Source organism: Symphodus melops, assembly GCF_947650265.1.
Source record: "Symphodus melops genome assembly, chromosome: 22".
NCBI classification, from domain to species: Eukaryota; Metazoa; Chordata; class Actinopteri; order Labriformes; family Labridae; genus Symphodus; species Symphodus melops.
Window position 1 is genome coordinate 18,813,390 of NC_136712.1, and position 15,172 is coordinate 18,828,561.

A 15,172-nucleotide genomic window follows, 5' to 3' on the forward strand; every position below is an offset into this window, starting at 1 on the left:
CAGTCAGAGCTCATCTGCTGTCTCGTCGACTGCTGCTGTACGCACACGCAGAGGAGAGGACGGCTTCCTGTCAGCCAAAAAAAACAAAATAAATACAAAAAAATAATGAATAAAATAAATAATAAAATAAATTAATAAAAATAATAAATTAATAAATAAAATAAATAATAAAAATAATAAATAATAAAAAAAAATAAAAAAAATAATAATAAATAAAATAAATAATAATAAATAATCATAAAAATAATAATAATAAAAATAAATAATAATGAAAATAAATGAAAAAATAAACCCGACATGAGACACTCTTTAGAGAAAAGACTTTTATTTAGATGTTTTTGGAAAAACAAACAAACAAATAATCAAATCAAAAGGAAATGTATCCACTTTGAATCCTCGTCAGTCTGACATCACAAGTTGAAACGGTGGATATCTCTCACTGGAATGAAACTCAAAGAACTGAGAGTGAGTACAAAAAGAAATCATCGCTCAGAGTAACAGAAAATTGCATTCACCTTGTTAACAATCTCAAGAGGCACATAGTGGAGTTGATGGAGAGCCAGCGGCTGCCTTCACATGCACGACGTGATGCAAGGAGGTCCAGAGGGTTTCCTCCCGGAGTCACAGAAGCAGGACTCATTGACTCCGTGTTCACTCGTTATGATATCAGTCTGTGATCAGCAGAGAATCAGTCAAACACTCCTGATGAAATGTGTGCAGGCGTGTCGATACTACGCATGCATGATGCACGCACTGTAAACAGTGTGTGGTTAACGTGCAAACGACGAGGACGCCGCCAACGAGGACAACAGGCCAGACGAGGACGCCGCCGTCTCAGCTTGCACGAGTGTGAACGGCTAACGTCTTCACGAGGCTCCACCTGAACACGTGATTGGCTCTGAGCTCACATGTCGAGTAAAGGACGACTCGCTGAGCTTCACGCCGCTTCCTCGCTCCGGCAACGACGACAACGACGTCCTCGTCCCTGCGTGCCACGTTAGCTCTACAAACCTGCTGTCCTAGTTTGGATGCTAAGCTAACGTGGTCGTTTACCTGATTGGACATTAATGTGCTCCATTTAATTTAATTGTCTCTTTTCTTCTCTGAAGAAACGTTTGTTTGTCTCCACAGTAAAAAGAAGAGGAGACGACCCGAGCTGATCCGTGACACGGACACGGTGAGTTCAGAAAGGTGAAAGCAGAAACACTGAGTGAAGTTTAAATCCAGCCAGGATGAAGATCCCGCCTTCTCGTCACAGAGAGGAAAAAAAAAACAAAAAAACATCGACAGCTGGGGGAAAAAAGAAAACACAAACTAGTGAATTTGATACCAATAATCCAAATCCATGATTCCCTTTTGACCCTGGTTCTGAAGGAGCTGCTAACATGAAGGACAAAAAGGTGAGCTTTGCTTTCTCTCTGACTGCCTGCACAGACGGAGAGCGACACACCGGGCTCAAAGCAGCACGGCGAGGTTCCCTGGGCGGCTCCGCCCAGCGGGACCAGCGTGATAATATGCAAGTGCTTCGGTGCAAACGATGCAGATCAGAATCTGAACTGAGACATTTATGGAGTATTACGTGAGTAGAAAAAAAGCCAGTAGCAGAAAATAGTTTTTAAAGCATCCTGTGGTTCGAGTGAAAGGAAGGAGAGGAATGTGCTGGCCAGAGAAACACACATTCCCACAATGCCTCTGGTGGGGTGGCAGGCAGCGGCGCTCCCCTCCGCCTGCAGACGCCTTCCTGCGGCGTGGGCTCAGTCGCCCACGTCGCTGTCCTGGTCTCCGATGACCCACAGGAAGTGGAAGCTGAGCGCCAGCAGGGCGGTGCCTAACAGGTCGCCCAGCGCCGTCAGGTAAGGAATGGAAAAACTGTCCGGGTCTTTTCCGCTCCGCCACATGGAGTGAACCATCCAGTCTGCGATGCACAACAGCAGCAACACCTGGAGGGAGAGGAGGCGGAGTCAGTACGGCAGCACAACAGCAGCAACACCTGGAGGGAGAGGAGGCGGAGTCAGTACGGCAGCACAGAGATTCAGACCCGTGTTTGAGACGCATGAACCCAAAAAACGATTTCAAATCAAAACAGATTCAGTCAGCTCCCGTCACGCTCACACTGACGCTAGAGTCCACCAGGAGGGGGTTCAAACCGACTCTACCCACTGAGCCACAGCTGCTCGCTTTTGTCATGTTTGTTTCCTCGTGTTGATTGTTTCCCTGTGTTACCTGGAAGTTTATTTCCTGTGTTTTAAGTCTCGTCTTTAGTGTTTCCTGTTTTATTTTGTAGGATCTGCTTTAGGTGGTGTCAGTGTTGGGTTTGACTTTGTACCTCAGTGTTCTCCTGTGTGATTGTCCTGATTGTCCTCACCTGAGTCTGATCACCTGAGTCTGATCACCTGTGTCTGATCACCTGAGTCTGATCACCTGTGTCTGATCACCTGAGTCTGATCACCTGAGTCTGATCACCTGAGTCTGATCACCTGAGTCTGATCACCTGAGTCTGATCACCTGAGTCTGATCACCTGAGTCTGATCACCTGAGTCTGATCACCTGTGTCTGATCACCTGAGTCTGATCACCTGAGTCTGATCACCTGAGTCTGATCACCTGAGTCTGATCACCTGTGTGTCGTGTGCTCTGAGCCTTTGTCGTTTGGTCTCTCTGTTTCTTTGGATTACTTTGTTTTTTGCTCCACTTGATTTTGGATGTTTTGGATTCATTATGAAAGTTTTTATTTGTCCTCTAGTTGAATAAATATTGAGTTTTCTGCACTTGGCTCCTCCCCCCTGTTCCTCTACCTGCTGCGTGACAGCTTTAGGAACAGAAATGAGCGTGGCAGCTCGTCTTTTTAGATTTTGCTCATTTGGACTGGAGGTCAGAGCGCGCTCTCTTTCACAGAGAAGGCAGCGTCAGCGTGGGAGGAAAGAAGAGAAGGAGAGACGAAGAGGCTGCAGGGGAATGAGCAGAAACACTTGAAGTGAAGAGGAGGAGGAGTAACGGACGGAGCAGCAGACCGAGAGACGAGCTAACACCGGTCTTATTCATAATTCAAGTTTCCACGCATGGAGGGAACGCCACGCAGAGAAAAGGAGAAGTCTATTAAAAGATAAGGACGAGTCAATAATTTAGGAGGAAAGGAGGCGTCTGCAGCTGGCAGCCACAAACGTTACAGAAACAACAGAGGCGCCGTGACAACGATATCGACAGGCGAAGATGACGGCGAGCCACGATACGATCGGGAGACGAGATGATGATGAGACATCATCGCCTGTGTTTAATACACCTGCTGAGATAACCTGCTGACGCACACTGAGGGAATATGTAACAACCAATCAGAGAGCCAGCTGCTGACGCTCTTCTTCGTTTGTTTATAAAATCCAAGTCGTCACTATTTTTTTTTATTGCTATTCTCATACGTGCTCTTATTATTATTTATTGTCTCTTTGGTCCTCTCGGCCTCAGCTCGGGTCGTTGGAGCTGCAGGTTCCCAGACCCCTGGTAGGTTTTCTGCAGCTCCGGCCAATAGGAGGGCGGGAAGTGAGTCTGCACGACTTCTTCTGTTCTCGTCTCCCCAGGAGAGTCGGGTTCGATGTGTGATGGGTTTCATGTGGTTGGCTTGTTTTTGTTGTTGAGGTTATTTGCATTGTTTTTATTCTTGCTGTTTCTAAAAGTGCTTTATAAATAAAGTTATTATTAATGAGGCCTTTGATCAAAACGTGAGGACAGAAGCCTTCGCTTTCAGCTGCACAGAAAAAAAAAAAGAGAGGACGTTTCAAGTTTGTAGATTTTTTTTTTAATGGTCGATAATGTCGAGCTCTTTGGTTTTAAAGCGTCGCTGCCTTCCTCACCTCGGACCCGTCGTCCATCACATTCCCCCCCCCCCCCACACGGCGTCCCGTCGAGGATAAAAAGTCTGTTTGGCTTCTCCGGCAAACAAAAACAGGAAGGAAGAAAAGTTTCCATCTTGTTTGTTTTTCAAGGATTAAGATGCATCCAATTTCCACATTTAGAGAAAACAAATGAAAAAGAGAGAAATGGAGCAGAGTGCTGATCCATCATGAAGACGCTCTGCTTGTGTTTGTGTTCGGTTCTTTAATCACGTCTGAACAGAGACGAAACAAGATGAAGCAGTCTGATCTCCTGAGACGTCTCACAGGTGGCACACAGACCACGAGTGTTGTTGTTGTTGTTGTTGTTGTTGTTCAGCTTCATCTGCAGCTCAAACGTGCACGCGGGCCTTTTCCTTTCTCTACACACGACGGACCTTTGACTCTCACTTTGTTTTGGCAGCTAAACATTTCTTCACATTTCCCAGGTTTCAATCCAGCGTTCCCGTGTTCGATGTTCATCAAACTGCCAGATATGTTTCAATGAAGCTTCATCGGAGAATTATGAAGCAGTCTGGTTCAGTTTGGTTGGCTGCTGTTTAGATTTAATGGCGCTCTCTGTTTCTGTTTTTCTTCGTCTCGGAGATGATGACCTTCCTTCGACTCATCGATCTTTATTTACTGCGTTGCGTTCTTCTGATTTGTTAAATTTTGAATTTATTGGCTGTTTGGTCTTTTCCACACTGCTGAGATTTAGTGAAGCGTAGCGGTACGGTCTCAGGATTCAATGTACCAAAATTTACCAAACACGTGGGACATGTGGGAGGAGTGGGACATGTGGGACATGTGGGACGAGTGGGACATGTGGGACATGTGGGACGAGTGGCGGTTGAAGGATTGTTCCCCCAACTCCTCTTCATAGACTGGAACACAAACCATGTTTGAGGCTATACTCTGCTGCTCGCTCTGATTCACCTCCGTGTGAGAGAGAGAGAGAGAGAGAGAAGGCACGCGGCGTCACGTGACGTCACTCTATTAGCGGCTGCAGAACACGGCAGGTATTTATCATCCGGGCCGACATGATTGGATTCGGTTGTCCTCCTGAAGAATCCCTGCTCGGTGGCGCGCTTGATTTGCAGACCATTACACGCTGCTCCACGTGGTCGATCCCACACTGAATGATAACTTCCGATCAAATGAACACTTTCTGATGCACACACACTCAGAGGCAGCGTGTCGCCTCAAACTGCCGTTTTATTAATCTGACCTCATCCAAATCTGCTCCTCACTGTTTCCCACCTTTCTGCCTTCACTCATCCCGAGAGCAGCGCTGACGTGTCTCTGCAGAGACTTCCTGTCCATGACGTCCTGCTCTTCCCTCATCAATAACCCTCCTCATACACTCGATCACCGGATGAGACAAAGCTTACACCTGGAACTTCTTCTTCTTCTTTTAAACCCAGTGTTCACTCAGAATGAAGCACAGTAACGTTATGCAGCTAACCGTCTTTGAGGCGAAGCACCATGTTGTGATCACGTACGAACAGCGAGGTGATGTGGCGGACAATCCGTCCCACGTGACGGGACGTGACCTCTCATCTGGTTTTTTACGAGCACTGAGGTTTTGAACTGATGTCACAAACTGTCACTTCTGCCTCCGTGGTTTGGACGGCTGCACAGGGTGAAGGAAAGGTTAGAGAGGAGAAGAACAGGCGTCTTCTATCTGAGAGGAGGAGAGAGGAGGAGTTAATGGTCACTTCCTGTGACCTCTGTCCTGGTTAACGAAGCGTGCCGTTACTAAATCCCCTCGAATCTGTCCAGCGGAGTCAGAGTGACTCCCTGAGACCTGGGCTCGTTTCTCGCCCCGCTCTTTCATGGCCGTGTAATCGCCTTGCAGAATGAGTTTGGGATGCATTAAGTTCCAGAACGGCTTCATTATCACAGCGCCACATTCTGTTCAGGTCAACATCATCACGCTGCAGCGCAGAGAAGCCGTTAGCAGCTTTCCCACAGAGAGCCAGAAGGACGGACGGACGGACGGACGGAGACGTCCTCTAAACTCAACATCTACATCTCATCTCCTGCACCATCTGCTGTCAGACCACGACCACTCGCTGTTACACATCCTCCTCTGCAGGCGACACCTTTCCACCGGGGGAAAAGAGAGGAGTTAGTTCGACATGTGATCAGTCTGGCACTTTAACTCAAGTGCTCTATTCGTCTGCATGTAATGGACTGCTCTTCTAAAGTGCTTCTTCTTAGACTTTAAAGCACTCGAAACACTTTGCACAACACGTCAACCTTCAGCCCACTCACACTCACTCCAGCACGTCCTGCTCATTCACACTTTCAATCAGTGAGATGAAGCTCAAGGCCCGATCCTCGGACACAATCAGCTCTCCAGGTTTTTTGGCTCTTCGGTAAAATTCATCTCCAGTTTGCAGCTTTTACTGACTGTGTGGTCATTTTGTCGCTGAGTGCTTCTCTTAAGGGGGCGAGCGGGCGTCTCTGAAGCCTTCAGCCATCACTCCAGTGTTTTTGTTGTCTTTGTGACTTCAGTGTCCCGCTCGGTGAGTTCAGCCTCAGGCGGTGCAGCGTGCACCGACGCAAAAACGTCTCCTTCATTGATCTATCTTGGTGCTTCTCGTGTCAGCACAGGTGAGATGCTAACTCCGGGTTGTAAACGACACTGGTTTGGGATGAAGCGCGTGCCGATGAGTTGCATTGCCACATCCAACACGGTTCCACTTTGTGTGACCTCTCCAGACGTTTGTCGACACCTCCACTGATTCTTACTTTGTGTCTTTCTGCTGCCAGAGTTCAGTAAAGCGGCGTGGGGAAAGAAATGTGTTGGCCATTGTTTGAGCTTGTTTTTGTGTGTTCCTGCTCTTGTTTGGTTTGGCCAACTTTTTGTATACACGACGGATTTGTGCAGAAGCGACCGCCGCTGTCTGCCAAAAAGCCCAACTCTGGTGAATTCAATGTGATTCTTCTTCTTTTCTTCCCCTCAGCGGCTGCACCGTGAGGCTCGCACAGATATCACAATGAGTCTCCCCCCGACTCTCCGCGGCTTTTCACTGTAAATGGAGCGCTATCAAACCGCAGCGTGTGCAACTTCTGCTTATCACTGCTGTTAAAGAAACACACTGTTACAGTCCTTTGACATCATCAAAACTGGCCGTGTGTTGGACAAACAGACTGAAAATGAACTAAAGGAAGGTCTGAAGGAATCTTGAATGCGTCTGCGTCCATGTGACGAGCTCCTGCTGGCTGCACATTTCAAACCTTCAAAGTCGTGCACCAGTAAACCTGCACGACATAAACCTATCATTTGTCTAAATGGCTGGCAGGTACTGCTGGAGTCACTCCAGGACTCTTCTTCAGCTCGAAGCAGAAAAGCTATATTCCCAAATGTCCCAATCAAAAACACATCAGAGAAAAGTTGTTTTTGCTTCTCTCAGACTCAGATTGTTTTTTGATTGTCAACCTGAAAGAAATAAATCATTTGGGTAAAGCAGACCTGTTTGTTGTTTTTTTGGCCTGCCGCTCTTTAAAGCCAGAATGTATTTGTTGTTTTACCATGCAGTTGGCTCTTCGGGGTCTCATGACCTCTTGTTTGAGAATCTGTGACACTCGGACTCTGCAGGAGGCCAGAAGCTCATGTGCACGTCGTCCGTACTGTTTCCACCTTCGAGAGACGATGAGTGGGTCCGCTCCAAACGCTGATTTTGGACCTTACTCCCTCGATCCGACAGAAGACAAAGGTCGTGCTGCAGACGATCTCGTCAGTTTGTCCCGCAGTTTGAGCTGCGACAGAGCGAGTGACTCTGTGGACTGTCTCATGAACGAAACGACGGCCTCATTGGGAGGCGAGCTGGCCGCAAACATTTCCCTTTTTTTCTCTGTGAAGTCTCAGTAAAATGTCGCCCCTCTCGCTGGTTGTCCGCCATGTTTGTTTTCCCATAGGTGGCTTGTTGATTGGCTGGCAAAGAGTCCAGCGTGTAAGCAGCCTGGCACAAGCCAGAGGAGGAAAAGAATGGATAGCAGATGGATGTTAGTGTGGGCCAGGCTTTACATAACGGCAGTTTCTTTTTTTGAACTACAATCAAACGTGTCCAAGCATTCTCTCAGGCGGTCCTTTGACCACGTGCATTTATCCATTTTACACTTTTAAGCTGCCTGATGCATCTGCATCGTGCAGAGAATATCTTTATGCACTTTTTTATTTTTTTTAATTATGAGTCAAAAAAAAAAAAAAGGTTAAAAAATCAAATACAGGAATCACGCAGCTGTCTGATTCTGTATTTGGGACCTAGCATATTTTCATCTAGCTTTAACCTTAAAGATATCTGTTTTACACTTTATAATATATTGAGTCATTTAGAGATGATGCATATATAGAGGGGATTTCCCTTATCAGAGATGATTTCGATGAGGACACTTATTCAGGCTGCAGCCGTCCCCAACTAACGAGGACGTCATTCAAGTGTCTAAACTGATCCTCTTGTATTTGTCTGCAGCCTGCAGCTGAAGCAATCAGTCACAGACGGGGACAGCAGAATGCATCACAGCTAATGTTCCTCAGGAGATCAGGTTTCTACAAATTGAAATGGAAAGTGACAATCCCAAACCCTCCGAATGCGAAGCGTACGTGTTGATTTGAGAGCGCTGTCGGCGGAGATAATGAGAGTGGCAGAATATTTATCAGCGTCATTAGTGTCTGGGTTTGTAGTGCAGGTGGAGAAGCTGACGGAAGGTGAAGTGTACCTGCTCATAATCCTCCAACACCCACACTTGTGTTTTCTCAGAGATAAAGCTCTGCAGGTTTCTTCACTCCCCTCCCTGTTGATGAGACGTCTTCCTCAGACCTTGTCAGTTATTGTTTTAACTTGACGCGTGTGTGTTTTACAGGTTGGGGGTTTGTTCCGCCTCTCTTCAGCTTTGTTTGTGTCTCAGCGTCTCCTGAGGGCTCTTTAGCGCTCACATGCGACGCTGTATTCGCCAGATAGCCTCTAACAGTGTGTGTGTGTGGTGTTTGGAGCGGGAGCAGTTTGTTTTTAGTCTCTTTCAAAGAAGCTGGCTGTAAAATGAGAGTGGTAAGAGAGCTGAAATTAAACAAGACCACAGCCAAACAATGAGCTCTTAAATCTGAGAGGAGGAGAGCGACGAGTTCAGCTCATCATTCTCCGTAAACTCATCACGACAGGCCACATAATGTGTGTCATCAATCCGTTTGGTTTTTTCTGTTCTGTCAGGATGAATGCCGTGCAGGGAAACTGCACCATGCCCCACAAAGGAAACATGGACGTCGTCCATAGGACCAATGAGAGCAGTCTGCATATACGATGTCCTGACTCCAACGTACTTCCAGCTGGACAAAGAGATGTTGTTATATTATCACTGTTATTATAAACATGTTCTCTTCTGCACTGAAGACTGAAGACTGCACACGGTTTGATTCCCAGATTTTTGAGAAGCACGACTGGTTTGAGTTTTAGCCCAAACGTGCAGCGAGCCAATCGGCTGCTCCGGACTCGTCGGATGATTTTCTGGCATTTTTGTTTTTGTTTTTTTTGGCACTACAACTTTACATACTCGCACACTGAGAGCAGAGCCACCTGCTAATTAACGGACTTCAGTTTTTTTGGTTTGTTTTTTTTGCCTGTGCAGGATTGTGCCTGCGTCACCATGGCAACAGCAGGCACGCCTGTTAAATCTTTCCTCCTCCCTCTGATCAGAGAGAAACATCGGCAGGACACATCTGTGGACCTCCAGCTGTCTGGGAACATTCGTTGTGAATTAGCTGCTGGTTAGCTCGGGTTTATTAGCGATGCTAATTCTGTGTTTGAGAGAGCGTGAGAGCGTCTTTGCTGGTGCGGTACACGAGACAGCTGTGAATGCTCCGTCCTGATTCGACTTGAACTGAGTGAGCTCGCAGGTCGTGCAGTGTGAGCACATAATCTTTGGCCGTGTTTCGTAAAACGACTCATCATCGTCCGCCACAAATACGTCGGACTAAAGCTGAAGAGCGCCCTGCTGCTCTGTTTATTTTATTTCTTCTTTAGCTCTTTACTTTGTGAGGATTATTGTCTCGTTATAAATCTGCAATCACAAACCAGTCTCCCCTCAGAAGAACTCGGCCTAGTTATCTCCATCAACACCAAACGAATTCATGCCAAACAACTCGTCTTCCACTTTACCACCGAGTCGTGTGGCGACAGTTGGCGACAAACGTCGAGATGGATAAAGAATATAGATTAACCCTTTGATGCTGCGAGATCGTGTGTGTGTGTGTGTGTGTGTGTGTGTGTGTGTGTGTGAGATGCACGCTTTATCTTTTCAGACTCTTAAATGTGCAGAAAGAAAAACTTGTGCAGAAACTTGTTTTGAGTATTTATCTGAATTCTTTCATCAGAAGAGTTATTATCGAAGGTAAACATTTCTCCCTGTCGCCGTCATTACAAACAAACTTTTTGTATTATGTGCAGCATTCAGCCTTATAATGAGAGTCTGCTATTCTGCCTGTGCGTGTGTGCAAACACAATGATGACAAAGCAGATGAAATTAGTTTCTGTTGATGCTTCGATAAACAATCGTTCCGTAATAACCTTCCCGATACGACGCGCTTTGTGAGAACCTCCATTCAGCAGAGTTTTCCCTTCAACGTCCCGCAGATGAATCAACGAGGACAACAAAGAAGTTCTGCATCGTTTAAGGTCCTGAATCCAAGCAATAGCCTGTGTTTAGTGGATGTAAATATGAAGACGTGAAGAGGACTGGATCCAAACTCTTTGCATCCTCCTTCACCTACGGGCCCTGTCTCTGCCGTCTGATGTTCTATCTGGGCCTAAAGCGCCCTTAAAGCAGCTCGACTGGCCACAGACTTAATTGATTTGGAGAGTCTCCAGCTCCTCGGTGGCTGGGATTACATTCTAATGTTCCACGTCTGCATTAAAGATTTAGTGAAGCCTTAAAAAGCCTTCAAGTAAAGCAATGCACAAAAACACGCCGGTGAATTCCTCAAATTCCACACGTTAAAGCCCAACAGTGTCGCGTGAAAGCGGTCATTCATGATTCAAGTCGTCGCTTCGTAATCATCCTAACAGCTGCCAAAACAGAAAAAAAGCAGCATTAGTCAGACTCCTCCAGGCGTCGCCTCAAACCACACAGTCCGAGGATTCTCAGGAAGCACACACCTGCCGCTTCAAGAGGACGCACTCGTCCACCGAGCTGCTTTCAAGGAAACCAATCATGTTTGATGTCTCAGGTGAGAAAAACCATGTGAGCAACGATGGAAATCAAAGAGTGCAGCTTCGTCTGCAAACGTGCACAGCATGCTGACGGGATACGTCCTAAACTTGACTTTGGTGATTATTTTAAGGAGGCATTAAAGTCATCATCACGCGCTCACCTGCAGCGTAGCAGCAGCCAGGTAGACGGACATAAAGATGGGCGTCAGGGTGGTGTGTCCGCTCTTCATCAGGTGGATGGTGTAAAGGAAGATCAGGTGACCGGGGATCACCAGGAGGAAGAGCACCTGAGCCGAGCGATGATTGGCTCCTGAGAGAAACGAAACGCGGAGTTTGAACTTTAAAATAAAAATGTGTGAAATGGTGATGAAGATGAGAATCATCCAGCCTGTCGTTCCCAGGATCCTGAGTCCTGCTGGTGGGATTCATTGACACCTGGGGCAGCATCATTTACCTGCTCAACTTAACGAACAACCTTTCTGGCGTGTGTTTCCTGCCTGCGACAGAACTCACCTGTACCAAAGAATGTGCGGCAGGGGTAGTAGCAGCCTTTGGCCTCTTCGGGGACCTCTCCAGGAGCACAGTGGAAATGCAGGTGAGTGGAGATCCTGCTGGACTGGATCGCTACCAAGTTACCGCCGATTCCTAAACAGGAAAGAAGAGGGGACGTGGTTCATGGACGGAGCGGGGAAAGTCGTCTAACCTGGGGAGAAATTTGTCTCGGATATGGAGAAAAAAAAAAAAAAAAAAAGCTGCAAACAACAGAAGAAACAAAAAATACAAACGTGCAAAACTCCAGCTCATCCTGCAGGACGCCGGAGCGTTGTGTCGGGGAAAAGGCAGAAGAAGAGTCAGGGGGACAGAGAGGTTAAAGTCCGAGTTGCGTGTATTTTATTTGGCAAAACCTCGGCTAAAATACGCTCACAGACATAAATGCTAATAATCAGCTTACCGGCCTCTTATTGGTTATTTCAGTGGATTTTCCTTGTTTTGGTCCCCAGAAGCACCTTATTGGTCAGACTCTTTAGGGGGCAAAACATTTATCGTTTGGTTTCGCTGTAGTCAACATAACCTGAAAATGAAGCTACTTTTTCTTTTTTTAAGGAGAATCCCCAGTTGGTCAGTTTTAGGGTCAAAGGTGAAGAGGAACAAAATAAAAAACCTAAATGTGTTGAAACTGAGGTTCTTTTCAGTCGACTACATTTCCTCTGTGCCTTCCAGTTTCTATGTTCCTCATGTGCGACTTTAAATAACTTACAGGACGCCATCTGTGCTGAGAAAACAATGCACACCTTTACAGTCACATGACGCAGTTTTAACGCCTCAGGAGGAAGCTCGTGTGCGCTGATACAGAGAGGAGGAGAGAGTCTCACACTTCCTGTTCAGAGGAGGGTTTGATTTTTTATTCAGAATCATAAAAAAATATTATTGAAGTGGTTGCTGTGCAGCGTGTAAACAGCTCTCTGACACGTAGTTATTGCTCATATACGGGGGGGGGGGGTGTGTGTGTGTCTCAGACCCCCCCCCCCAGGCTTGTTATTGTGGTGAGTATATTAAATTAACGCTGCCACCACCGCGGGGTGATGTCGACTTAATTCAATCCACCGTGGCTCTCTGTCCGTCTGCTGACATTTCATTGGAGCGTAAGCGGCGCTCCCACTGGGCCTGTAACCACGACCCCCCCCCCCCCCCCCTCGCTCACATACTCTGGATATCACGCCAAAGAAGGAAGCTGGGACGATTCTGTGCGAGAGCGAGACGATGGACGCGCAGGTCAACAGTCTCCTTCAGATTCACGTCTTTGTTGCAATACAGAGACTCTGGGCTGTTATGTTGAACTCGTCGTCATGGCAACCGGACGTTGGAACCAGTGTCCGATGAATAGCACGCTGCATTGCAGTGTCACCATGGCTCAGTGGAAACGTTTGTTTTGACTTTCCACCGAAGAAATCACCAAAGTATAAATCAGAAGAAGCTGCAGGAACGTTTGTGAGGATCGTTTTCATTTTTAAATATCAGACGGGTCGAACAGACGATATGAAGGGAGGATGCTGCTGCACTAGGTTTAAGCTCGCTGGACAGAATCCGTGAAACGATACGGAGACGACGACATGCATCGTTACACAAACATTCAGGGGAAGAGCGGGGACGTAGTAAAATAACGCACGCCCCGATCTTCCTGTCAAAACACGCTAAAAATTAGATTAATTGCACACTTAGTGTACGCGCACTGATTCTGACTTTCTGGCTTTAAGTCCTCGAGGGAGTTTGGGGTTAGGACGGGGGGGGTCTGGGGGGGGGGGGGCTTAATGGGCAGAGGTTGTTCCTGCAATCTCAGCAGGGGGCAGAGAGAGTGAGATTTGGGAGGGTTTTCTGACTTATCCAGGTCACTGGGTCTGACAGGAGGAATGGGGATGAGGAGGTCTGGGGCTTCAGTGAGGCTTGGTGGGGAACTGCAGGGGGTCTGTGCTCCTCTGAACCGGACCGCTCCGCCCGGGGGGGGGGGACATGTGAACTGTCTTGCTCGCTCATCTCATCGCTGCTCTCCTCCTTCGTCTTTCATTTCTTTTCGTTTATTTGAACGGCTGCCACGGCGGGATGAGACTCGACGCTCAGATAGCGCTTAATGAAAAGGACAAACAGGGAAAGAAGCGCCGTATTCGGGGGGTGGCGGGGGGTGGTGGGGGGCACGGGGGGGGAAGAGACGTAAAGTAGCTGACACCTCGTCTCCGAACAAACAACAAAAAGAAGGAAGGAGAGTAAATATGCAAAGATGACAAGCAGAGATTAAAGACCGAATGTTCCATCTCTGGTTTGAAAGCAAAGATCTTACTGCTTATTGAACACGTCAGTACTCTTACTTACACGACTCTCAGTCAAATCTTTGTGGGTTGGACTTACATGCATGTGTGCGCACTGAGCATGTGCAAGAGCATAAAGGCAGCAGGCTGTAAATCTGATAAAACAAGTCTGAGATAGCTGTGATGGGAGCTGAGATCCTGTGCACCGCAGTCAGAGGAGTCGACCTGAAGGTTAAAGGTCGATGAATGGTTTTGTGCGTCTGAGTGTCTGCAGGACACTCTGAAGTGTAGATTGTGCATCTTTATTGCAAAGCCAAAGGATTGGACAAGACACAGATCTGCATGGAGTCGTGTCTCTGTGAGAGCTGCAGGTGTGCAGAGGGCCGAGCAGAGAGAGAGAGCCACACACGGCGAGCACTTTGGCTGCAAACGAACAGAATGACGGCACCTTCCTGCGGGGCTGAGCGGAGGAGTGGGCGTGATAATCTGTTCTTCACAGAGAGAAACTGCTGTGACACAATCAGAAAAGAAACATTTTGTATCTCTGATTCAGCGCTCTCTCTCTCTTATCTGTCTCTCTCTCTCTCTCGCTGCGTCGCTCGCCCATCCCTGCTCCTTCTAATTTGGTCGGAACAGCTTTGTGTCAACAATGTGATTGTCAATCAGTTTCTTCTCCTTCAGTCCAGTCGATACTAACGAATGTAAAACGGACACGATTTAAAGCAGCGAGCACACGGCAAAAAAAACAAAAACTAGTGGAGACGAAGGCCGTCTGTCTCGGTCCAAAAGCTGCACTTGAACACACCGCAAAGACGACAGAGGAAATAACTCTCTGTGCCAGCAGGAGGTGGTCGGTACGCTTTCCCGAACCTGTGTCGAGAGCTGGAGATACATGAAACCTCCAAACAGCCAATCAGAGTCCACATGTCGAATCGGTCAAAAAAAACCCGACGGGTAGTGACAGACAGCTGCTCACCAAACGCTCCATTTCCTCCTTCAGGCGCCGAGTCACCAACGAGTCAGGGACTGGAGAACCAATCACAGGAGCCGAATGAAGATAAAGGCACAGACGCCTGTGAGATGCTGACGGGTACAAAGAGAAGCCGTCTTAATACCTGGATTAAACGCAACGGCACACCTTCATCCGAATTTAAATTTTAATCAAAAAGTGGAAGCAGTCTCCGGCAGGAGGAAGTGAATATAAAAGTACTAATATACTTAAATGAAATAATGGAGGCGCCCTCCCTCCCTTTATTCCTAATTTAACCTGTCGTCTCTTATCGTCCCGTACACATCTC

At 47.3% G+C, this 15,172-nt stretch overlaps 1 protein-coding gene across 2 annotated transcripts in view; it reads right to left on the reverse strand.

Annotated features, from left to right (window-relative positions):
- Positions 1–308: 308 nt before the first annotated feature.
- The window catches only part of slc41a2b (solute carrier family 41 member 2b), a 28,299-nt gene continuing 13,435 nt past the window's right edge, over positions 309–15,172 (reverse strand). For both annotated transcript variants that reach the window (XM_079335389.1, XM_079335388.1), the window contains exons 9-11: positions 11,587–11,718; positions 11,235–11,383; positions 309–1,940 (exon numbers count right to left, since the gene is read on the reverse strand). In XM_079335389.1, the coding sequence (XP_079191515.1) occupies positions 1,755–1,940; positions 11,235–11,383; positions 11,587–11,718 (467 nt within the window). In that variant the 3' untranslated portion in view covers positions 309–1,754. The remainder of the gene's footprint in view (positions 1,941–11,234; positions 11,384–11,586; positions 11,719–15,172) is intronic.